The sequence below is a fragment of the Anabrus simplex genome, chromosome 6 (assembly GCF_040414725.1).
Source record: "Anabrus simplex isolate iqAnaSimp1 chromosome 6, ASM4041472v1, whole genome shotgun sequence".
Taxonomy (NCBI): Eukaryota; Metazoa; Arthropoda; class Insecta; order Orthoptera; family Tettigoniidae; genus Anabrus; species Anabrus simplex.
In genome coordinates, this window is record NC_090270.1 from 347254169 (window position 1) to 347281429 (window position 27261).

A 27261-nucleotide genomic window follows, 5' to 3' on the forward strand; every position below is an offset into this window, starting at 1 on the left:
AGCCTATAAGGTGGAAAACGGACAGGAATCGAATCCGTGACCTCAATTTTGTATTCAATAAGGTCAGTAACACCAAGAGTATCAGAGAACACCTCTGGAAACGACTGACACAACTTACGAATACTATCAGCTTGCTCCTCAGGTAGATGTCTAAGATCTAACAACATCTCATCCTGGGTAGGCGAAATAGATGAACACGATAGAGAATTATACTTTAACAAAGGGATTTTACCATTAGAAGCAAATTTGAATGTGCACGACCTACCCTGGAGGTCGAGCACTAAACCAATAGAAGACATGAAATCCGTTCCCAATATAATGGGGCAAGACAAGTGCTTTGCCACAAACAATCTAACTTTCCAAGTGAATTTAGAAATACGAATTTTGGCTTTTAAGGAGCCTAAAATGTCTAATGGAGAAGAATTAGCCGAAACGTATTGAACCGAAGACGAACAATAGTCAGGAAATTTACAAACAGATTTCAATTTCGAATACCATTCAGCCGAAATAATAGAACAAACACTGCCAGAATCTAATAGAGCCGTTACAGGCTCATTATTCAATTCAATCTTAAGAAATGGAACAGGTGCGGGGGTATCCGTCGCAATCCTAAGACATTCTTTAGGGCCTTCAAAGGATACATTTAAAGACTGAGTTTTCCCTGAAATTTCGGCATGTTTACTTGGGGCTGAGCTTCGGGAAGATGGGTTCGCCGACTCAGCCGAAGCCACTAGTCACTTATGATTGTTGTTCGAAGTTGAGCAGGAGGGAGTGCTGTTAGCATTAGGGCAGTTCTTGACGATATGGGAAAACGCGCCGCATTTAAAACAACCTTGAGACGACCCTGCTCCATTCCTTGTCCTACTAGTTTTAATTAAAGGACATTTGTCCCGAAGATGGTCGGGCGACCCACAAGCATAACATTTACGGGCAGTGACGGTTCGGCGAGGTGGGGGCCGAAAATTGCTAGAGTATGGAGGGGGTTTTTTCGCGACACGCAAGGTATCGGCGTATCTAACTCCTTCCGCTGAGACGGCCATAGCCTCTAATTCAGCAAACGTTTGAGGACGCGACGCAAAACACAAATATGACCTGTATGATGGAGAAATACCTTCCACTATAGCCTGAACAATCTGGTCTTAAGGAAAATGAAGAGCAAATACCCTAGTATAGAACTTAAGATCTTGGATGAAATCTGCCAAGTTTTCATCCAACCGCTGTACACGATAATAGTACTTCTGAATTAGTGAGGACCTTGCCCTAGCCGGAATGAAGTTAGCTAGCAAGTGGGCGTGAAAGTCTTCAATATATGATTGTTCAGCAATGGCTCTTACTATTTTGTCTGAGAGGACACCAAGGGAATAGGGGTAAATTATCTGCAAAATTTGACACGGAGAAAGAGAAAAAACGAGGGCATGATCCTGAAACTCAACCAAAAACCTTAAGAATGAAATTACGTCGCTGGTAGAGTTAACCGAAAACTTAGAAATACCTCTAAGCAACATGGCTAATGGATGAGGCAAACTACTGAACCCTGGGGACATATTAGGTAAAGGTTTAAGTGGTGAAGAAGCTAATTCAGAACGTGCATTGTTCAACGAGGTACGACGCTCAGATTCGTTGTCTAATGGGGCGGAGATTTATTGAGCTCCAACTGCTTTCCTATTTCTTTCTCCTTTGGAAGACTCTTCCTCTTGAACTACGTTTACCGTAGCGGGTTGATCAGTTTTGGGAGGAACTTCCCCAGTTAACAATTGGGTAGCCTTACTGGACAATTCAGAAAGATTTTCAAGAACCACACTAGCTTCCTTCCTCTGAATGTCATTCAACTTCAGAGAGAACAGATCGTTAACTCTATTAGAAAAATGAAATAACCTGGCTTGCACACGTTTGATTTGATTAGGAGAAAGATCATTTTCTTCAAAAAACTAACTACAGATGCTAGCTCAGTAGTATTGTCAGTGATCGTGGAAAGAGAGTCGTCAATTTCTTTCTCTCCCACGGTGGGGATGGAAATGGGCAAATCAAGGGACTCTCTAAGCTTATTGGTGTCTACCGCAGCCGTGCCTCCAGATTGCACATTTCTAATTGTTAATTCATAAATCAGCTCCTCCTTGCGCAAATAGTTGAAATGGAGGACATCGCGAGGGCCGGGCATGATGACCAAAATTTAACAGCTTTGAAAAATGAAGAAGAAAAGTCCAGCGACAGAGAAAATTGTTAGAGTTCGAAAGCAAAGCAACGTTTAGCCATCAAAAGGGGCTAATTTGAGACCCATTCAACCACGCTCTGCTACCACTTGTTACGGATTATTGTGGATGTGTAGAGGTGAATGAAGGTGCTGGGATGAACAGGTCTCAACCTACGAAATTAAAGTTAATTTAAAATTTCATCAAGGTTACATTTTCTTTTCGAGATCAAGAAATAACCAGTACAACAGGAACTTAGTTTTGTAGCAATAAGGTAAGAATGTACAATTACAGTTTATTAATGTATTTTGGGCTTCGAGTTCCAGAAACACAATCCCTGAGCAATGAGCCCAACTTTACTTATACACAAGCGTTAACAAAGGGGCAGAAAACCCCAATCATGCCCAGGAGCACTCGCTCCCTATTACTCAGAAAAGCCTGCTCGAGGCACACAGAAACCAAATTTCAAAACGAGCAACCCGCTCTCAAAGTTCAAGCCCATCAACGGACACACCAAACTCCACCTTCAAGCTGTCCTCCGGACACATAAAACCAGGGGTAAAATAACCCAACCTACTGAGGCCTATTCAGTAAAGAAACAGGACAATGACATGGCCTCAAAATACCAACAGGAGAGGAGGCGTAACTGCACTCCTAATATACTTCTTAAAACCTATTTGGCACTAGGCCACTTATGCAAGGGCTAATCCCATACTACGGAGGTGACACGATTGAAAAAGTTATGACATTACGAGTATAAGGGAAACTGTTATAAAAACGTAGTCACCTCAAAACAAAATGAGTGGGAGCTCGAGAGGGTAGGCACTCTCTATCCCAATTTGTGGTTACAGAGACAGAACTTTATATTAAGAGTCTTTTACATTTTAAAGGAAGGTTACATGATAGAAGTTTCGAACCCGCCCCGAGGGTTAAACTGCTGAGCTAGCAAACAAGGAAGTTATTAAAAGGCCATTACCCGATGGTTGAACTGCTGCCCGAAGAAAGAGGCGCTTCCCGCCCCCTGCTATATAATCACACTAGGAATGATGTTACTGAAGTGGCGAGGAGACCAGAAAATCAGCAGTTTATATACCCTCACGGAAGATTCGAGACGTTTCATGAATGATTACAACCTGCCCATAATATTTTATTGGCTAACAACGAAAACCACTACACCAGATGAGGAAGAAACACCTTATTGGTGGAAAATTAATTAGAGAAATTCGGAATTGGCTAAATTCAAAACAAGCGGAAAGAGAAGGGTTATACTGCCAACCCAAACAAATGACTGAAAGAAATTTAACAAAGAACAAACTTATGAACGCAAAATTTCTCCAAAAAACAGTTCTTTCACTTCGCACTAGGGTGCACAATTGTAGTCCTTCAGTAGTGCCATCTAGAAGAGAATGTTCACACTTCTTACTACAGGGAAAACAAAAATAAATCGAAAAAGACACAGTTCAGAACTCTTCAAAATTTATAGTAATGACATCTTCTGAGAAATCTTAGCATTAATGTGGAAGTTAAAGTTCAAGCTTCCTCCAGTAGAGGAGTTTCAACTGGCGCAATGTTTGAATTAGCGGCGCGGAGGTGTACCGCCCGGTACAATAATAATAATAATAATAATAATAATAATAATAATAATAATAATAATAATAATCATAATAATAATAATACGGATGATCGTCAAAGTAAAAGGTCGCACCGTTCAGCCTTAGTGAAGTATTAACCGCTCATTTGTTATACGGTAATAACATTTATGTTACAGGTCTACACGAGTTTTGGCTCCATAACTTACGGCCCTTCACTCGGAATCTTCAGCGCTGGCCTGTTTCTTCCTTGGGTCAACACGAAGGTAAGTCTCTATGTCACTGCATTGCGACACCCTCAAGTTCTTGGTGGATACATTTCTGGAGTTCCTGTTTTTCAAGGGGATCAGGTTTCCTAAAGACAATAGTGCTCTCTGAACATAGGAACACGGAAGTTATTGGTTGATAGGAACAAAGGACTTAAACTTCTCGATTCATCGAACGTGGGTGTCGCATCGCTCATGTATTGATCATCAGCGCTATGAACTGATGTGTTTAGCTATACTTGAATATTATTATTATTATTATTATATTTGCCTTTATTTGTAGTGGCGAAGTTAGGACTCATGGTCCTCTCTTACACTTAACCACACTTCATTAACATTGTACATCTGAGAGCAATATTCATAATCTTATCTTAAAACTACCATTACAAACTAGAAACAAAATATGAAACATAATAACATAAACTCTATAAATATTCTTAGTCATGTCTTAAACTATCGTTACAAATTAAAAGTTGATTGACACTAAATACCCTAAGCACAGTAAACGTACATTCATACACACATTCACTCTGCCAGATTCATTCAGCCTGGCGGCACATATCGAGGAGATGCTCACGGCAAGACAACTTGAAGGAATTTAAGGATTGTATGGCTCTAATGTTGTGGGGGAGAGAATTCCATATTCTAGCTCCATTTGCAACAAAGGAACGGCTGAATGCTGCTGACCTGCTGAGAGGGATAGCAAGTGTACTGCCAGAGCGTGTATTATGCTGGTGGAAAGAGGATAGGAAATTGAGTTGTGAAGATAAGTAGTATGGGATATTCTCTTTTAATACTCGAAAGATTAATACTGCCACGTGGAGGTTTCTATATTGTTCAAATTTTAGAAGGGAAAGTTGTCGATAATAAGGGGTAACATGAACATCATAGCGTAAGGAAAAGATAAATCTAATACACGAATTCATAGCACGTTGTAATCGGTTTAGTTGTTCTCTCGTGGCATCAATTAGTACTACGACACAGTAGGAAAATATAGGGAGGATAAGAGTATTTTTAAGCCTAATTCTCATGTTTAGTGGCAGCATATTTTGATGATATTTTAGTGGGTGAAGGGACGCGTACACTTTTCTACAGATATTTGTAATGTGCTCTCCCCAGTTAAGATTCTCGTTTATAATTACCCCAAGATTTCTTACCGAGTTTTCGTACGGAATAATTTTACCAGATAAAGTTAGTGGAGGAATGTTTTTGTTTTTTGCCGCACTGATTTGTTTCGTTTGCCCAACAATAATAGCTTTAGATTTTGATGGATTAATTAAAATACAGTTTTCATGAGCGTATGCACAGATATTATTTAAGTCAGAGTTCATATAACCTATTGCTTGATTGATGTCTGAAATTTTGGAATGGTAATAGATCTGCAGATCGTCAGCATACAAGTGGTATTTACAGTGTCTTAGCCGTGTCGATATATCGTTAATATAGATAACAAAGAGGAGTGGTCCAAGTACAGAGCCTTGTGGTACTTCTGAAAATTTCATTACCCATTCGGATGACCTATTCTGAATAATTACGCGTTGTTTTCGTTCCGTAAGATATGAGAGAAAGAATTCTAGGGCTGTCTGTCCAAGGTGAAGCGATTTCAATTTAGCAACCAGTACGTCTATATTTACTGTGTCAAAAGCGCTGCTAAAATCAAGAAGTGTAAGTAACGTCACCTGCCTTTCGTCCATAGCGCGTCTCATGTCGTCTGTAACTTTCAGCAGGGCAGTGGCCGTACTGTGTCCCTTTTTGAAACCCGATTGTAAAGGGTCAAGTAGTTTGTATTTATTTAAATAGTCGGTTAATTGCACGTGTACTATGCGTTCAAGAGGCTTGGAGAGAGATGAAAGTATGCAAACAGGTCGATAATCTGTTATAAGTACAGGTGAGGAAGTTTTGGGAACAGGATTTATAATGGCATTTTTCCACATTTTTGGAAAGTGGCCACTTGTGAGGCACGTGTTGTATATATGAGTAATGGCAGGAAGAATAATGTCAATGATGTGTTGTATTATGAGTATGGGTATTTCATCAGGTCCTACAGCAGATGATGTAATTGATAATACCTCGCGTTTCACGTCAATCTCTGTGACTTCGCGAAATTCAAAGAATGGCCTATTTGGTGGTGGCTGGTTCAGAAGAGATTTTATAGTCTGTGATATTGTGCGTATTTCCGGTTTAATTTTTACTTCAGAAAAATGAGCACTCAATCTCTCCAGAGAGATGTCTGGATTACATGGCTGGGGCAAAGCTTTCCCAATTCCAATGGAACGAAGTTGTTTCCAAGTGTTTGACACATTTAAATTTCCAGCCAGGTGATTGTAAAAAGAACATTTCTTATTTCGAATTATTACTTTAATTCTATTCCGAAGTTGTCGATACTGTTCAAGCGCACTGGAAGAGTGTGTGCGTCTGTAGAGCCGGTGTAACGCGTCACGGTGAGACATCATTTGTTTAATGTCATCGGTCAGCCATGGAGAAGGAGGTCGGGAGACTTTGGCCGTACGCTTAGGTGCATGTTTATCAAGGAGACCAAGTATAAGTGAACTTAAAGTTTCAACTTTCTTATCGATACCGTTTATATTTTTTACGTCATCCCAAGGTCTATTCAAGGCGTCAACTCTCAGATGATCTAAGTTTATATGTTTAATGTCCCTGAATGTGATGTATCTGGACTTATACTTCGGTACTTTGAGCGAGTAAGATAGGTATATTAAGTCATGTGTCGATATACTAGGGGTAGGAATTTGTCCATGTGATACTATTTTCTGTGGGTTGTTAGTGACCATTAAGTCAATTAGTGTATGTGAAGATGAGGTATGATTTGTCGGTTTTAGTGGAAGTATTGTCATGTCACACGTCTGGAAAATACTTAAGAGTTGCTTTGTATCTCCAGTCTGTTCCAGTAAATTAGTATTGAAGTCTCCAAATATTAAAATATGTTCATAAGCAGGTAATAGTCTCTGCAGGATGTCTTCAATGTCTGAGAGGTGACCTACCCGTGGTGGCCGATAAACAACTCCTATTAGGGCTTTAACTGTTGTCACAGTTATCTCGGCAAAAATGAACTCAGGTCTCGGGTCAGGACAGTGGGCAGATGTGCATACGATTTTACATTTAATATCATCTCTACAGTACAAGGCTACTCCTCCACCTCTTTTATCTATTCGGTCATGCCTGTAAATATTATAGCCTGTTATGTGTACCATACTACTAGGGATAGTTGCGCGTAACCAACTCTCACTGATACAAGCTACGTGTACATTACTGTTTTCAAGGAGAGTTGTTAGCTCCTCATGGTGAGCAGGTAGGGATTGAGAATTTAAATGAATGCAGTTCAATGAACGTGCGTTGGCCTGAAATACTTTCGCTAATGAGCCTTGGCAGCGGGGTGTCTCCGTTCTCGGGTAGGAGAGGTTAGGGGTAGCGGGACAGTCAGGTCCACAGCTGGTAGTGGTTATAACAGTATTCATCACACAAAACAGAATACCAAGAAGAATACATGCTTCTTACCTGCGTGTTTCCTCTGATATCGCGCCGGCTTTTCATGCACTCAATCACATTCACACTCAATAATAAAACACTATAATACAAACTTAAACTAATCCACATTGTCGTTACTTCACACTGTTTCACCCCCTAGCTGCTTGAATAACATTGTTAAGGTCAGCTCGTGTGGTCACTTGAATTTTCTTCCCATCAGAGCTTAGAATAATGATACGTCCATCCTTAGTCCATACAGCTTTCTGACCGAAGTGGTCACGCGCGGCGTTTAGTATGTCCTTTCTCGTTGCTGTCAGCGATTCTGTTATCAGCATACCCGATCCCTTCAGCGATTTCTTTGCACGCCAGATACGGTCACGTTCATGATATCGCGTGAACTTTATTATGATGGGCCTCTTCCCCCCCGTCACTACCTCAGCAGTTGTTCTCCTTGGTTTCCCAATCCTGTGACAACGATCTAAATTGTCCAATGTCAAGTCTATTCCTAGGTGGGATTTCACAACACCGAACACCTTGTCATAGACGTCCTCGTTCGGAGCTTCTGCCACCCCGTGGAGTAATAGGCAGTTTCTCCTGCTGTACTGCTCTGCTTCGTCGATTAGGTCGTCCTGTTTGGAGATCTGGTTGTGCATTTCGGTAAGTTCGGACTTCACCTCCTTGAGCTCCTCGGTGACAGCAGCTCTGAAAGACTGGAACTCCAGGGCGAGTGCGTCTAGGGAAACATCGCCGGGGTTGGTAGCACTGCTGTTGGCGGCGCGCGTTGCTTTCTCGAAGCGAGCTTGGATGTCGTTTAGCTTTTCTTCGAATGAAGAAATCCGCTTGTTCAATGACTTTAGAGACATTGTGAATGAATGTATGTAGCCACTGAGTGTTATTTAGTTATGGAACTTGACCTAGTACACACGAATTGCAGTTAAACTTGCTGATTTGCTAGGTGGTTTACGGAGCTCTCTCACATGCACTTCTTCACTGCCGCCATTTTAGCTGTGAACTGATGTGTTTAGCTATACTTGAATATCAGCGCTATGAACTGATGTGTTTAGCTATACTTGAATATCAGCGCTATGAACTGATGTGTTTAGCTGTACTTGAATATCAGCGTTATGAACTGATGTGTTTAGCTATACTTGAATATCAGCGCTATGAGCACTGATGTGTTTAGCTATACTTGAATATCAGTGCTATGAACTGATGTGTTTAGCTGTACTTGAATATCAGCGCTATGAACTGATGTGTTTAGCTATACTTGAATATCAGCGCTATGAGCACTGATGTGTTTAGCTATACTTGAATATCAGCGCTATGAACTGATGTGTTTAGCTATACTTGAATATCAGCGCTATGAACACTCATGTGTTTAGCTATACTTGAATATCAGCGCTATGAACTGATGTGTTTAGCTATACTTGAATATCAGCGCTATGAACTGATGTGTTTAGCTATACTTGAATATCAGTGCTATGAACTGATGTGTTTAGCTGTACTTGAATATCAGCGCTATGAACTGATGTGTTTAGCTATACTTGAATATCAGCGCTATGAGCACTGATGTGTTTAGCTATACTTGAATATCAGTGCTATGAACTGATGTGTTTAGCTGTACTTGAATATCAGCATTATGAACTGATGTGTTTAGCTATACTTGAATATCAGCGCTATGAACACTCATGTGTTTAGCTATACTTGAATATCAGCGCTATGAACTGATGTGTTTAGCTATACTTGAATATCAGCGCTATGAACTGATGTGTTTAGCTATACTTGAATATCAGCGCTATGAACTGATGTGTTTAGCTGTACTTGAATATCAGCGCTATGAACACTGATGTGTTTAGCTGTACTTGAATATCAGCGCTATGAACACTGATGTGTTTAGCTGTACTTGAATATCAGCGCTATGAACACTGATGTGTTTAGCTGTACTTGAATATCAGCGCTATGAACTGATGTGTTTAGCTATACTTGAATATCAGCGCTATGAGCACTGATGTGTTTAGCTGTACTTGAATATCAGCGCTATGAACTGATGTGTTTAGCTATACTTGAATATCAGCGCTATGAGCACTGATGTGTTTAGCTATACTTGAATATCAGCGCTATGAGCACTGATGTGTTTAGCTGTACTTGAATATCAGCGCTATGAACTGATGTGTTTAGCTATACTTGAATATCAGCGCTATGAACTGATGTGTTTAGCTATACTTGAATATCAGCGCTATGAACACTCATGTGTTTAGCTATACTTGAATATCAGCGCTATCAGCACTGATGTGTTTAGCTATACTTGAATATCAGTGCTATGAACTGATGTGTTTAGCTATACTTGAATATCAGCGCTATGAGCACTGATGTGTTTAGCTGTACTTGAATATCAGCGCTATGAACACTCATGTGTTTAGCTATACTTGAATATCAGCGCTATGAACTGATGTGTTTAGCTATACTTGAATATCAGCGCTATGAACTGATGTGTTTAGCTGTACTTGAATATCAGCGTTATGAACTGATGTGTTTAGCTGTACTTGAACTGCAGCGCTATGAACTGATATCTTGCACAATCACACTACACCACTGAATCTCTAGGTCGGAATTGCACCGATATTCTTGCTGATGCTGTTACATTCCTTTCGTGTTTCTTCCACTATCAGACTTATGAGCAGGGCCTGGGTTTACGGCACCAAATTTGGGGGCACAAATTTCGTCGAAACGTAATAATTTATTACTGTAATTCCATAAACAAAATATTTAATGTCAATTTCTTTATGCTGTTTTGAAAATAAAAAGTTACTACTTTTAAAAATGCATGATGTATGTTACAATACTAGGATACGAACCTGTTCTTCGCACGAGAATTGGTAATCGATTTCACGATTCCTTGATGAATTTATGCGAAGTAACATGGCTGTATTCAAACGTTGAACTGATATTCTGCCAAGAAAGCACGTGGCTGCAACGTGATGTGAACAAAGTGGAGACAGAATGGGGATGATCATAGAGTTTATTGAACGATACAGTTCCTCGTCCTGAAGTTATGTCTAGTTCTCCCTGTTTCATCCAAACCCGGGAGTGACGTTGTGGCTGGAGACTCATGAATCCAATCGTTGAAGATAATCTCCCTCATTATCTGTTCTATCGAAAAGAGTCAAATGGCTCTTCAGTTAAACTGAACTTGAAATGACTCGGCAGCCTGTAGAACTTCCCTGTAATCCTCCTGTGCACGTGAGAAAAAAAGAAAAGGTTAAATTGATTTCCATTAAGGCAGGTTTGGTTGTGTATATTTTGTGGGAGTGCAAAATTACGGTTTTGGTTTCGTATGAACCCCTAGTCAGTTCAGGGATTTAGAAACAATATTGGCTCTGACAGGACTGGTGGATTATAAACATGATATTCCGTAGAAATATATCCAGTAATTTTCAAATTATGAAAACTCCAACAAAGAGACAAACAAACAAACAAACAAACAAACAAACGAAGAAGCAGACAAACAAACAGACACCAAAGCTAAAAAAATATGCAGATGGTCATTATTACAACCGAAACGGATAACTGAATGAAAATTTCGCCAGAATAGTCAATGTACAGACACACGGTCGTGGTGTAGTGCTTCGTGTGATTAGCTCCCATCCCCAGAGTTCGATACCCGGCTCTGCCACGAAATTTGAAAAGTGGCACTTGGGCTGTAACGGAGTCGACGGATTCTCAGGAGGTCAACTGAGTAGAGGGAGTTCTTTTCCCGCCTCAGCCATCCTCGAAGTGGTTTTCCGTGGTTTCCCACTTCTCCTACAGGCAAACGTCGGAATGGTACCTGAGTTAAGGCCACGGCCGCTTTCCTCTCGCTTCTTTGTGTATCTCATCCGATCTCCCCATTCCCCTACAAGGGCCCTGTTCAGCATAGCATGTGGGCGAGGTACTGGACCTTCTCCTCAGTTGTATCTCCCCGACCCAAAGTCTCACGCTCCAGAACACTGCCCCTGAGGTGGTAGAGGTGTGATCCCTCGCCGAGTCCGAGGGAAATGTCAACTCTGGAGGGTAAACGTATAGAAGTAATATTTCTACAACATTCAATTACTTTAGGAGAATATTCTATGGACATTTCTGGAATATTTTCTGCTCTTAAGACAGGGTCTGTCTAACGCCCAACCGAGGCGCAGGTGTTCTGTGCACTGTGCATGGCGCAGGTGTTCTGTGCACTGTGCATGGCGCAGGTGTTCTGTGCACTGTGCATGGCGCAGGTGTTGTGTGCACTGTGCATGGCGCAGGTGTTCTGTGCACTGTGCATGGCGCAGGTGTTCTGTGCACTGTGCATGGCGCAGGTGTTCTGTGCACTGTGCATGGCGCAGGTGTTCTGTGCACTGTGCATGGCGCAGGTGTTCTGTGCACTGTGCATGGCTCAGTTCGGACCAGCGTTTTGTCTCGGGGCGGCTCGGCTAAGCTCGGCTCTACTCGTTTGGGAGCGCTGCAGAGCAATAAGGAAGTGGGAGACAGCGCACTGGTCAACCTAGCCAAGTCGTGCTACGCAATGCACACTGAGAGGATATCAAAAGAGCGGCTTACAGGTGGTGTGTGACTGTTCAATAATTAACTCCTTGACTTCACACATATGAACGATGTACACTGTTCTTACGGTGCTCGTAGAATATATTTCCAAGTCAGGGAATAAATTAAATTAATGAAATATTCAGTTTATAATTATTGATTATTTTACGTATACTGATAATTTGGACCCGGATGTTTATGACCTAAAATATTAGAAATAAGTAAACATTTATGATCTAAAAGTATTAAATATGACAATAAATATGACTTCAACTTTTTTGGTATCATTTTCTAATTATCAAAACCTTGCTACTGTTTAATTTAACATTAACTTATAATGAAAATATACTTTTAAAATCTAGCACATTCGATAATAATAATAATAATAATAATAATAATAATAATAATAATAATAATAATAATAATAATAATAATAATAATAATAATAATAGTAATACGGCATTTTGAATTAATTGAATTACTCTTTCCAGACGTAACTCTCGACTCTGCAGAGAATGAAGTAAAAGTCACATTTTGATGAGCGTTCAGAAAGAATCAGAATAGGAAAAACAGCCATTTTCAAGTTCTCATGTACGAGGTAGGAACGTGCAACATTCACTTGTAGCGGGGAAAGACCGCTCCACCTCACAGGATGTCATTGGGCCGTGTCTGAAGTACGTCAGATCAAGAGACTTCAATTGAAGCTCGTCTTTCTGTCTCTTACTCTCCTAACTCACAAAAATAATTCTAAGAAAGTTAATTCTAAGAAATTAGAGATAACACTTAGGTGATGTGAAAAATCCGTCTTTGAGACGACTCCAAGCAGCTGTGCGAAAATGGAGTAGAAAAAGAAAAATATGACAAAAATAGGAAAATTCACGAGGAAATATCCCGATAATAGGAAAAATTACCGGAAAATGACAAAAACGTTAAAAAAGCCAAACTATGGCTTTATGTGACCCGGGAAAACAGCATGATTTTGGTCGCCGTAGATAAAGGCATGTTTTAGTTGTATTTTCCATGGAAATACGGTAATATAAAGAAAAACTGTGACATATCATGAACATGCAGGCCCTTATTTTGTAGATCAATAATGCTACGCCTGGCCGAGGCGGGAAAGGCGTGCTCGGAAAGGACGCGGGTTCGATTCCCCGTCAGGAACTCATAGAATTTAAAAAACAAGATTTCCACTTCCGGAGGTGGACATGGCCTTTAGGTTCACTCATCCTCCACCAGAAATGAGTACCAGGTTATTTCCTGGGAGCAAAGGCGGCCGGGCGTATAACTAACCACTCTACCCCATCAAGAGCGGAGGTTACGGCTTCCACTCCTCCAGGAGCCTTCATGACTTGGCTTTGCCTTATTTCTATCCTGTAGTCTCGTTCGCAGGGAGTGCTGGTTGGTGGAGCTACAGGCCTCATATTCATGCTGTGGATCATCCTGGGGAGTCAGTTCGTCATCGCTGCTGGAGGTATCACGTTCGAGACCAAGCCGCTCACCGTGGACGGCTGCACCTACAACTTTACTCTCAAGAACATCACAACTGCAGCTCACACCGACAGGTTGGTTGTATAGCAGTGTTCCTTGTATGAAGTAGCGCTTGAGTTACAAAGAAAGTCTCTTATTATGCACATCTCTTAATAATTTTTCACACTTTTCCATAAATTACCTCAAAGTATAACATATAATATCCATGCATTGGTAGAATTGTGCGAAATATATTCCAACATATAGATCTCTCTCTCTCTCTCTCTCTCTCTCTCTCACCGGGCGATTTGGCCATGCGCTTTGGGGCGCCCAGCAGAGAGCTTGTATCCCGGAGATAGTGGGTTCGAACCCCACTTTTGGCAGACCTGTAGATGGTTTTCCGTGGTTTCTCATTTATACACAAGGCAAATGCTGGAGCTGTGCCTGAAGTAAGGTCACGGCCACTTCCTTCCTACTCCTAGGCCTTTCGTATCTCGTCGTCCTATCTGTCAAGACAAGAAAAAGAGATCTTCCTCTCTCTATATATAAATATCTCTATGTTACTGTAAAAGTAAAAACAAAATGCTAATCTTAAAATTTACCGGCAAAACCGATTTACCATTAGGTTTGGGCACAATGTCCCGAACACCGAGTGGCAGTTGTCTCGAAACACTCTCAAGGGAGACCGACACACGCAGTCCTTTCATAAGCGCCACTAAGCACAGCCCTACTACCTGACTGTGTTCTGTGAGTCTGTTGCACCACCCACACTTAATGTGTTCTGTTTTCACTGAAGCCTGCTGTAGTTACAGATACGTTGTAGAATATCACACCTGAGTTCTGTTTGTAAACACATCTACTGTGTTTTAGAATGAATTAAAACATCTATATGCAATATTTAAACATGACTTTTCCGTGTACGCATTTCAGAATTTCCTCTGTTTCCACGTGCCGTGAAGCTTTTACCTGGCCCTAATTATTCATAATGCCCATATATTTCAAATGGTGAAAATATCCTTAGAATAGTTACTTTTAAACACCTGTACTTTTGCTGTAACCGTGAAGTATGTTTTTCATATTGACTGAAAAATCTTTACCTAAAAGCAGCCATTAAACGTGATTATTGGGCCCGATTGTCAGTGTTCCGTGCAGCTGTACGCTACACACAGCACTTCCTCGCTGACGCGCAGTTCCAGTTCCCTGTATCGTCTACCTCAAGCTCCTACTGTTCCGATCTGCCTAAACCTATTCAGCATTGCGGTCTGGTAACAGTCCGAAATTTCTTATGGTATGCATAGATTTTGAACTTTTAGCAAGCGACGTTGGTAAACCTTAGGATTTACGAATGCGAACTGGTAAAACCGTACTCGTTAAAAGAATGATATTTTATTTACATATCTTCCACTTCTACACCTGCATTTCAACTCATTTTCTATTACTCAAGGAGGCGAACAGCAAATCAGTTTATCGATTATTGAAGTAGTTTGTATTGATTACGTTAGTTAAATATTCTTGCGTTATATTAAAATATGTTACCCTGTAAATGATAATTTCTGTTACAACAAGGTTGACTGTTGTGGCATTCAGAATTACATAGCATGGAAGATTTGCACAAGCAATTTTTACTTGAACACTATTTTAAACAATTGCACTTTTTGAACCCCTGTCTTCCATCGAAAGAGTGTTTGACAAGCGCTTCTCGTACACTAATAAACTCGTACTCTTCCTACTTCTTCGACGCTGATAAAATTTCCCTTGCACAATCTACATTGGTTCCTAGTGTGTAATGACTTCATTTTGCCAGCTTTGGTACCAAACTGACAGAATTCCTCAGTTGGTGCCGGCGTCTCGTCACAACCATCAGTTGGTGCCGGCGTCTCGTCACAATCATCAGTTGGTGCCGGCGTCTCGTCACAATCATCAGTTGGTGCCGGCGTCTCGTCACAATCATCAGTTGGTGCCGGCGTCTCGTCACCTGCCGCGACCTTTCTTCTGTTCCACTATTTGATTCACTGGAATGCGGTGTCTCAGTCTCATCTGAAACTGACCGAGGTATGAGCGATGCAGCCAGTCCCTGTTATGATTGGTGTGAGAATATCGCCCATAGGGTCGATTGGTGCATGCATTTCAGTGGGCTTGGCAGACTGATATGTAATAACAACTTCTGGCTCGGTGAGGAAAGCAACTCTTCATTTCCCTAGTATGCCTGTTCAGTGACGCCCGTGGAACTGTGGAGGATCAGACCAGCCTTCGGGCTGTCGTCTTCCCTTTCTCGTGAGTCTGTGTTTAACATTGTTTCCAAATCTTCTTCAGTGTTCTTTATTAAATCACGTGGAACGACTGAGCTGGCAATGCCCAAACATCTGATCCTTCGTGATAAGCGCTATTTGCAAAAACTTAACCGTTCAGACCATTTTGAAGTTTTATTTGTTTCCATCTTCATTGATTTGCTTTTTCGACTGATCTCTGAGAAAGACTGTGCCTCGACGTTATATCGTTCCAGATTCCATTTAAACTGTGGATGACTTCGTTACAAATCTATCTACCATGATCGGAATGAAGGGTATTTGGGCCACCAATAGGGCTGAAAGTATCCAAAACATGAAATGCTACTTCATCAGCCCATTTCGAAGTTAGTGCTCGGAGGATAAGACATTTCGTCGAATCATCCTGGTATACAAGTATGAATTTCGACTTATTGTCCGCGTTTGCCTGGAAGTCGATTAAATAAATTTGACGCCGTAAATCCATTTCGTAATGTATGACAGGTTCCACTACAACACCCGTTTTCAATGTTATTGTTTTTGTTTTTCCTGACATGGTTCACATAGCGATTGATTCAACTGTCACATTCCTGTACTTACGATTCGGTTCCATAATCCTCGGACTTAGGCCGCGATGGCTCTAGCAAAGTATTACGTCAAAAAGAGTTCATCAAAACAAACGTAACACTGGTGGTATGAGTTCCCCTTCACCTCCAAGATTGTCCGACTCGTTGGCTGTATGTTCAGCGTACTGGCCTTTTGTTCAGAGGGTCACGAGTTCTATTACCGGCCGGGTAGGGGATTTTAACCTTAATTGGTTAATTCCAGTGGCTGGAGGGCTAGGTCTGTGTAGCGTATTCAACATTAGAAATCATCCTAGGTAGGGCCCTCATCTTCACAGACATGGAGGTCGCCTTACAGGCCGTCTATTAGAAAGAGACCTGCATCAGGCCTCTTCGGAGGACATACGCCATTTACTAATTTCACCTCCGAGATCGAGAAAGTCATATCGCTTCAAACGTCTGTAGTGAACCGATTTTTATTGCATTTTTTACTTCACATAAGAGAATAGTATGTTGCTGAGTACTTACATTACAGCTGATGTCCTTCTTCTTCTCTAATTCACGTAAAAGTTCATGAAATCTGTTACGCATAACGTCACTCATTCTGATGCAAAGCTGCACAAGAAACAACACTAAGATGACCACGCATGCGCGCACGATACTCGACACAGACTGAAGATACGCAGCAGTGAGCACGATACTCGACACAGACTGAAGCTACGCAGCAGTGAGCGCACGATACTCGACACAGACTGAAGCTATATAACACTGAGCACACGATACTCGACACAGACAGAAGCTATATAACACTGAGCACACGATACTCGACACAGACTGAAGCTACGCAGCAGTGAGCACACGATACTCGACACAGACTGAAGCTATATAACACTGAGCACACGATACTCGACACAGACAGAAGCTACGCAGCAGTGAGCACGATACTCGACACAGACTGAAGCTATATAGCAGTGAGCACACGATACTCGACACAGACAGAAGCTATATAACACTGAGCACACGATACTCGACACAGACTGAAGCTATATAGCAGTGAGCACGATACTCGACACAGACTGAAGCTATATAGCAGTGAGCACGATACTCGACACAGACTGAAGCTATGTACCAGTGAGCACACGATACTCGACACAGACTGAAGCTACGCAACAGTGAGCACGATACTCGACACAGACTGAAGCTACGCAGCAGTGAGCACACGATACTCGACACAGACTGAAGCTATATAGCAGTGAGCACACGATACTCGACACAGACTGAAGCTACGCAGCAGTGAGCACGATACTCGACACAGACTGAAGCTACGCAGCAGTGAGCACACGATACTCGACACAGACTGAAGCTACGCAGCAGTGAGCACACGATACTCGACACAGACTGAAGCTACGCAGCAGTGAGCACACGATACTCGACACAGACTGAAGCTACGCAGCAGTGAGCGGACTGTACTCGACACAGACTGAAGCTATATAGCAGTGAGCACACGATACTCGACACAGACTGAAGCTATATAGCAGTGAGCACACGATACTCGACACAGACTGAAGCTACGCAGCAGTGAGCACACGATACTCGACACAGACTGAAGCTACGCAGCAGTGAGCGGACTGTACTCGACACAGACTGAAGCTACGCAGCAGTGAGCACACGATACTCGACACAGACTGAAGCTACGCAGCAGTGAGCACGATACTCGACACAGACTGAAGCTACGCAGCAGTGAGCACACGATACTCGACACAGACTGAAGCTACGCAGCAGTGAGCACACGATACTCGACACAGACTGAAGCTACGCAGCAGTGAGCACACGATACTCGACACAGACTGAAGCTACGCAGCAGTGAGCACACGATACTCGACACAGACTGAAGCTATATAGCAGTGAGCACACGATACTCGACACAGACTGAAGCTACGCAGCAGTGAGCACACGATACTCGACACAGACTGAAGCTACGCAGCAGTGAGCGGACTGTACTCGACACAGACTGAAGCTATATAGCAGTGAGCACACGATACTCGACACAGACTGAAGCTACGCAGCAGTGAGCACACGATACTCGACACAGACTGAAGCTACGCAGCAGTGAGCGGACTGTACTCGACACAGACTGAAGCTATATAGCAGTGAGCACACGATACTCGACACAGACTGAAGCTATATAGCAGTGAGCACGATACTCGACACAGACTGAAGCTACGCAGCAGTGAGCACACGATACTCGACACAGACTGAAGCTACGCAGCAGTGAGCACACGATACTCGACACAGACTGAAGCTATATAGCAGTGAGCACACGATACTCGACACAGACTGAAGCTACGCAGCAGTGAGCACACGATACTCGACACAGACTGAAGCTACGCAGCAGTGAGCACACGATACTCAACACAGACTGAAGCTACGCAGCAGTGAGCACACGATACTCGATACAGACTGAAGCTACGCAGCAGTGAGCACACGATACTCGACACAGACTGAAGCTACGCAGCAGTGAGCACACGATACTCGACACAGACTGAAGCTATATAGCAGTGAGCACACGATACTCGACACAGACTGAAGCTACGCAGCAGTGAGCACACGATACTCGACACAGACTGAAGCTGCCCAGCAGTGAGCACACGATATTCGACACAGAGTGAAGCTACGCAGCAGTGAGCGCAAGATACTCGACACAGACTGAAGCTACGCAGCAGTGAGCACACGATACTCGACACAGACTGAAGCTGTGCAGCAGTGAGCGGACTGTACTCGACACAGACTGAAGCTACGCAGCAGTGAGCACACGATACTCGACACAGACTGAATCTACGCAGCAGTGAGCGGACTGTACTCGACACAGACTGAAGCTATATAGCAGTGAGCACACGATACTCGACACAGACTGAAGCTACGCAGCAGTGAGCACACGATACTCGACACAGACTGAAGCTACGCAGCAGTGAGCACACGATACTCAACACAGACTGAAGCTACGCAGCAGTGAGCACGATACTCGACACAGACTGAAGCTACGCAGCAGTGAGCACGATACTCGACACAGACTGAAGCTACGCAGCAGTGAGCACACGATACTCGACACAGACTGAAGCTACGCAGCAGTGAGCACACGATACTCGACACAGAGAGAAGCTATATAGCAGTGAGCACACGATACTCAACACAGACTGAAGCTACGCAGCAGTGAGCACACGATACTCGACACAGACTGAAGCTACGCAGCAGTGAGCACACGATACTCAACACAGACTGAAGCTATATAGCAGTGAGCACACGATACTCGACACAGACTGAAGCTATATACCAGTGAGCACACGATACTCGACACAGACTGAAGCTATATAGCAGTGAGCACACGATACTCGACACAGACTGAAGCTATACAGCAGTGAGCACACGATACTCAACACAGACTGAAGCTACGCAGCAGTGAGCACACGATACTCAACACAGACTGAAGCTATACAGCAGTGAGCACACGATACTCGACACAGACTGAAGCTACGCAGCAGTGAGCACACGATACTCAACACAGACTGAAGCTACGCAGCAGTGAGCACACGATACTCAACACAGACTGAAGCTATATACCAGTGAGCACACGATACTCGACACAGACTGAAGCTATATAGCAGTGAGCACACGATACTCGACACAGACTGAAGCTATATAGCAGTGAGCACACGATACTCGACACAGACTGAAGCTATACAGCAGTGAGCACACGATACTCGACACAGACTGAAGCTACGCAGCAGTGAGCACACGATACTCAACACAGACTGAAGCTACGCAGCAGTGAGCGGACTGTACTCGACACAGACTGAAGCTATATAGCAGTGAGCACACGATACTCGACACAGACTGAAGCTACGCAGCAGTGAGCACACGATACTCGACACAGACTGAAGCTGCCCAGCAGTGAGCGCACGATACTCGACACAGACTGAAGCTACGCAGCAGTGAGCACACGATATTCGACACAGAGTGAAGCTACGCAGCAGTGAGCGCAAGATACTCGACACAGACTGAAGCTACGCAGCAGTGAGCACACGATACTCGACACAGACTGAAGCTGTGCAGCAGTGAGCGGACTGTACTCGACACAGACTGAAGCTACGCAGCAGTGAGCACACGATACTCGACACAGACTGAATCTACGCAGCAGTGAGCGGACTGTACTCGACACAGACTGAAGCTATATAGCAGTGAGCACACGATACTCGACACAGACTGAAGCTACGCAGCAGTGAGCACACGATACTCGACACAGACTGAAGCTACGCAGCAGTGAGCACGATACTCGACACAGACTGAAGCTACGCAGCAGTGAGCACACGATACTCGACACAGAGTGAAGCTATATAGCAGTGAGCACACAATACTCGACACAGACTGAAGCTACGCAGCAGTGAGCACACGATACTCGACACAGAGTGAAGCTACGCAGCAGTGAGCACACGATACTCGACACAGAGAGAAGCTATATAGCAGTGAGCACACGATACTCGACAGAGACTGAAGCTGCCCAGCAGTGAGCACACGATACTCGACACAGAGTGAAGCTACGCAGCAGTGAGCGCACGATACTCGACACAGAGTGAAGCTACGCAGCAGTCAGCGCACGATACACGACACAGAGTGAAGCTATATAGCAGTGAGCACACGATACTCGACACAGACTGAAGCTGCCCAGCAGTGAGCACACGATACTCGACACAGACTGAATCTACGCAGCAGTGAGCACGATACTCGACACAGACTGAAGCTACGCAGCAGTGAGCACACGATACTCGACACAGACTGAAGCTATATAGCAGTGAGCACACGATACTAGACACAGAGTGAAGCTATATAGCAGTGAGCACACGATACTCGACACAGACTGAAGCTACGCAGCAGTGAGCGCACGATACTCGACACAGAGTGAAGCTACGCAGCAGTCAGCGCACGATACTCGACACAGACTGAAGCTATATAGCAGTGAGCACACGATACTCGACACAGACTGAAGCTACGCAGCAGTGAGCGCACGATACTCGACACAGAGTGAAGCTACGCAGCAGTCAGCGCACGATACTCGACACAGAGTGAAGCTATATAGCAGTGAGCACACGATACTCGACACGGACTGAAGCTGCCCAGCAGTGAGCACACGATACTCGACACAGACTGAATCTACGCAGCAGTGAGCGGACTGTACTCGACACAGACTGAAGCTATATAGCAGTGAGCACACGATACTCGACAGAGACTGAAGCTATATAGCAGTGAGCGCACGATACTCGACACAGACTGAAGCTACGCAGCAGTGAGCACACGATACTCGACACAGACTGAAGCTACGCAGCAGTGAGCACACGATACTCGACACAGACTGAAGCTACGCAGCAGTCAGCGCACGATACTCGACACAGACTGAAGCTATATAGCAGTGAGCACACGATACTCGACACAGACTGAAGCTATATAGCAGTGAGCACACGATACTCGACACAGAGAGAAGCTATATAGCAGTGAGCACACGATACTCGACACAGACTGAAGCTGTGCAGCAGTGAGCGGACTGTACTCGACACAGACTGAAGCTACGCAGCAGTGAGCACACGATACTCAACACAGACTGAAGCTATATAGCAGTGAGCACACGATACTCAACACAGACTGAATCTACGCAGCAGTGAGCACGATACTCGACACAGACTGAAGCTACGCAGCAGTGAGCACGATACTCGACACAGACTGAAGCTACGCAGCAGTGAGCACGATACTCGACACAGACTGAAGCTACGCAGCAGTGAGCACACGATACTAGACACAGAGTGAAGCTATATAGCAGTGAGCACACAATACTCGACACAGACTGAAGCTATATAGCAGTGAGCACACGATACTCGACACAGACTGAAGCTACGCAGCAGTGAGCACGATACTCGACACAGACTGAAGCTACGCAGCAGTGAGCACACGATACTCGACACAGACTGAAGCTACGCAGCAGTGAGCGCACGATACTCGACACAGAGTGAAGCTACGCAGCAGTCAGCGCACGATACTCGACACAGAGTGAAGCTATATAGCAGTGAGCACACGATACTCGACACAGACTGAAGCTACGCAGCAGTGAGCGCACGATACTCGACACAGACTGAAGCTATATAGCAGTGAGCACATGATACTCGACACAGACTGAAGCTATATAGCAGTGAGCACACGATACTCGACACAGACTGAAGCTACGCAGCAGTCAGCGCACGATACTCGACACAGACTGAAGCTACGCAGCAGTGAGCACACGATACTCGACACAGACTGAAGCTGTGCAGCAGTGAGCGGACTGTACTCGACACAGACTGAAGCTACGCAGCAGTGAGCACACGATACTCGACACAGACTGAAGCTACGCAGCAGTGAGCACATGATACTCGACACAGACTGAAACTATATAGCAGTGAGCACACGATACTCGACACAGACTGAAGCTACGCAGCAGTCAGCGCACGATACTCGACACAGACTGAAGCTATATAGCAGTGAGCACATGATACTCGACACAGAGTGAAGCTACGCAGCAGTGAGCACACGATACTCGACACAGACTGAAGCTACGCAGCAGTGAGCACACGATACTCGACACAGACTGAAGCTATATAGCAGTGAGCACACGATACTCGACACAGAGTGAAGCTACGCAGCAGTGAGCACACGATACTCGACACAGACTGAAGCTATATAGCAGTGAGCGCACGATACTCGACACAGAGTGAAGCTACGCAGCAGTGAGCGGACTGTACTCGACACAGACTGAAGCTATATAGCAGTGAGCACACGATACTCGACACAGAGTGAAGCTACGCAGCAGTGAGCACACGATACTCGACACAGACTGAAGCTGTGCAGCAGTGAGCGGACTGTACTCGACACAGACTGAAGCTACGCAGCAGTGAGCACACGATACTCGACACAGACTGAAGCTACGCAGCAGTGAGCACACGATACTCGACACAGACTGAAGCTATATAGCAGTGAGCACACGATACTCGACACAGACTGAAGCTACGCAGCAGTCAGCGCACGATACTCGACACAGACTGAAGCTATATAGCAGTGAGCACATGATACTCGACACAGAGTGAAGCTACGCAGCAATGAGCACACGATACTCGACACAGACTGAAGCTACGCAGCAGTGAGCACACGATACTCGACACAGACTGAAGCTATATAGCAGTGAGCACACGATACTCGACACAGACTGAAGCTATATAGCAGTGAGCACACGATACTCGACACAGACTGAAGCTATATAGCAGTGAGCACACGATACTCGACACAGACTGAAGCTATATAGCAGTGAGCACATGATACTCGACACAGAGTGAAGCTACGCAGCAGTGAGCACACGATACTGGACACAGACTGAAGCTACGCAGCAGTGAGCACACGATACTGGACACAGACTGAAGCTACGCAGCAGTGAGCACACGATACTCGACACAGACTGAAGCTATATAGCAGTGAGCACACGATACTCGATACAGACTGAAGCTATATAGCAGTGAGCACACGATACTCGACACAGACTGAAGCTATATAGCAGTGAGCACACGATACTCGACACAGAGTGAAGCTACGCAGCAGTGAGCACACGATACTCGATACAGACTGAAGCTACGCAGCAGTGAGCACACGATACTCGACACAGACTGAAGCTATATACCAGTGAGCACACGATACTCGACACAGACTGAAGCTATATAGCAGTGAGCACACGATACTCGATACAGACTGAAGCTATATAGCAGTGAGCACACGATACTCGACACAGACTGAAGCTATATAGCAGTGAGCACACGATACTCGATACAGACTGAAGCTACGCAGCAGTGAGCACACGATACTCGACACAGACTGAAGCTATATACCAGTGAGCACACGATACTCGACACAGACTGAAGCTATATAGCAGTGAGCACACGATACTCGATACAGACTGAAGCTATATAGCAGTGAGCACACGATACTCGATACAGACTGAAGCTATATACCAGTGAGCACACGATACTCGACACAGACTGAAGCTATATACCAGTGAGCACACGATACTCGACACAGACTGAAGCTATATAGCAGTGAGCACACGATACTCGACACAGACTGAAGCTACGCAGCAGTGAGCACACGATACTCGACACAGACTGAAGCTATATACCAGTGAGCACACGATACTCGACACAGACTGAAGCTATATAGCAGTGAGCGCACGATACTCGACACAGACTGAAGCTATATAGCAGTGAGCACACGATACTCGACACAGACTGAAGCTACGCAGCAGTGAGCACACGATACTCGACACAGACTGAAGCTATATACCAGTGAGCACACGATACTCGACACAGACTGAAGCTATATAGCAGTGAGCGCACGATACTCGACACAGACTGAAGCTACGCAGCAGTCAGCGCACGATACTCGACACAGAGTGAAGCTATATAGCAGTGAGCACACGATACTCGACACAGACTGAAGCTATATAGCAGTCAGCGCACGATACTCGACACAGAGTGAAGCTATATAGCAGTGAGCACACGATACTCGACACAGACTGAAGCTACGCAGCAGTCAGCGCACGATACTCGACACAGAGTGAAGCTATATAGCAGTGAGCACACGATACTCGACACAGACTGAAGCTATATAGCAGTGAGCGCACGATACTCGACACAGACTGAAGCTATATAGCAGTCAGCGCACGATACTCGACACAGAGTGAAGCTATATAGCAGTGAGCACACGATACTCGACACAGACTGAAGCTATATAGCAGTGAGCGCACGATACTCGACACAGACTGAAGCTACGCAGCAGTCAGCGCACGATACTCGACACAGACTGAAGCTATATACCAGTGAGCACACGATACTCGACACAGAGTGAAGCTACGCAGCAGTGAGCACACGATACTCGACACAGACTGAAGCTATATAGCAGTCAGCGCACGATACTCGACACAGACTGAAGCTATATACCAGTGAGCACACGATACTCGAAACAGACTGAAGCTACGCAGCAGTGAGCACACGATACTCGACACAGACTGAAGCTATATAGCAGTCAGCGCACGATACTCGACACAGAGTGAAGCTATATAGCAGTGAGCACACGATACTCGACACAGACTGAAGCTATATAGCAGTGAGCGCACGATACTCGACACAGACTGAAGCTACGCAGCAGTCAGCGCACGATACTCGACACAGACTGAAGCTATATAGCAGTGAGCACACGATACTCGACACAGACTGAAGCTATATAGCAGTGAGCACATGATACTCGACACAGACTGAAGCTACGCAGCAGTGAGCACACGATACTCGACACAGACTGAAGCTATATAGCAGTGAGCACACGATACTCGACACAGACTGAAGCTACGCAGCAGTCAGCGCACGATACTCGACACAGACTGAAGCTATATAGCAGTGAGCACATGATACTCGACACAGAGTGAAGCTACGCAGCAGTGAGCACACGATACTCGACACAGACTGAAGCTACGCAGCAGTGAGCACACGATACTCGACACAGACTGAAGCTATATAGCAGTGAGCGCACGATACTCGACACAGAGTGAAGCTACGCAGCAGTGAGCGGACTGTACTCGACACAGACTGAAGCTATATAGCAGTGAGCGCACGATACTCGACACAGAGTGAAGCTACGCAGCAGTGAGCACATGATACTCGACACAGACTGAAGCTATATAGCAGTGAGCGCACGATACTCGACACAGAGTGAAGCTACGCAGCAGTGAGCGGACTGTACTCGACACAGACTGAAGCTATATAGCAGTGAGCGCACGATACTCGACACAGAGTGAAGCTACGCAGCAGTGAGCACGATACTCGACACAGACTGAAGCTACGCAGCAGTCAGCGCACGATACTCGACACAGACTGAAGCTACGCAGCAGTCAGCGCACGATACTCGACACAGAGTGAAGCTATATAGCAGTGAGCACACGATACTCGACACAGACTGAAGCTATATAGCAGTGAACACACGATACTCGACACAGACTGAAGCTACGCAGCAGTGAGCACACGATACTCGACACAGAGTGAAGCTACGTACCAGTGAGCGCACGATACTCGACACAGACTGAAGCTACGCAGCAGTGAGCGCACGATACTCGACACAGAGTGAAGCTACGCAGCAGTGAGCACACGATACTCGACACAGACTGAAGCTATATAGCAGTGAGCACACGATACTCGACACAGACTGAAGCTACGCAGCAGTGAGCACACGATACTCGACACAGACTGAAGCTGCCCAGCGTGAGCACACGATACTCGACACAGACTGAAGCTACGCAGCAGTGAGCACACGATACTCGACACAGACTGAATCTACGCAGCAGTGAGCACACGATACTCGACACAGACTGAAGCTGTGCAGCAGTGAGCGGACTGTACTCGACACAGACTGAAGCTACGCAGCAGTGAGCACACGATACTCGACACAGACTGAAGCTACGCAGCAGTGAGCACACGATACTCGACACAGACTGAAGCTGTGCAGCAGTGAGCGGACTGTACTCGACACAGACTGAAGCTACGCAGCAGTGAGCACACGATACTCGACACAGACTGAATCTACGCAGCAGTGAGCGGACTGTACTCGACACAGACTGAAGCTACGCAGCAGTGAGCGGACTGTACTCGACACAGACTGAAGCTACGCAGCAGTGAGCGCACGATACTCGACACAGACTGAAGCTACGCAGCAATGAGCGCACGATACTCGACACAGACTGAAGCTACGCAGCAGTGAGCACACGATACTCG

The 27261-nt window shown here is 44.8% G+C and overlaps 1 protein-coding gene across 1 annotated transcript in view; it reads left to right on the plus strand.

Moving 5' to 3' along the window:
• Positions 1–27261, plus strand: part of LOC136875812 (sodium-coupled monocarboxylate transporter 1) — a 365001-nt gene that overhangs the window by 268982 nt on the left and 68758 nt on the right. Inside the window, exons 12-13 of the mRNA XM_067149424.2 lie at positions 3958–4044; positions 13477–13649. Coding sequence (XP_067005525.2) covers positions 3958–4044; positions 13477–13649 — 260 coding nt within the window. The remainder of the gene's footprint in view (positions 1–3957; positions 4045–13476; positions 13650–27261) is intronic.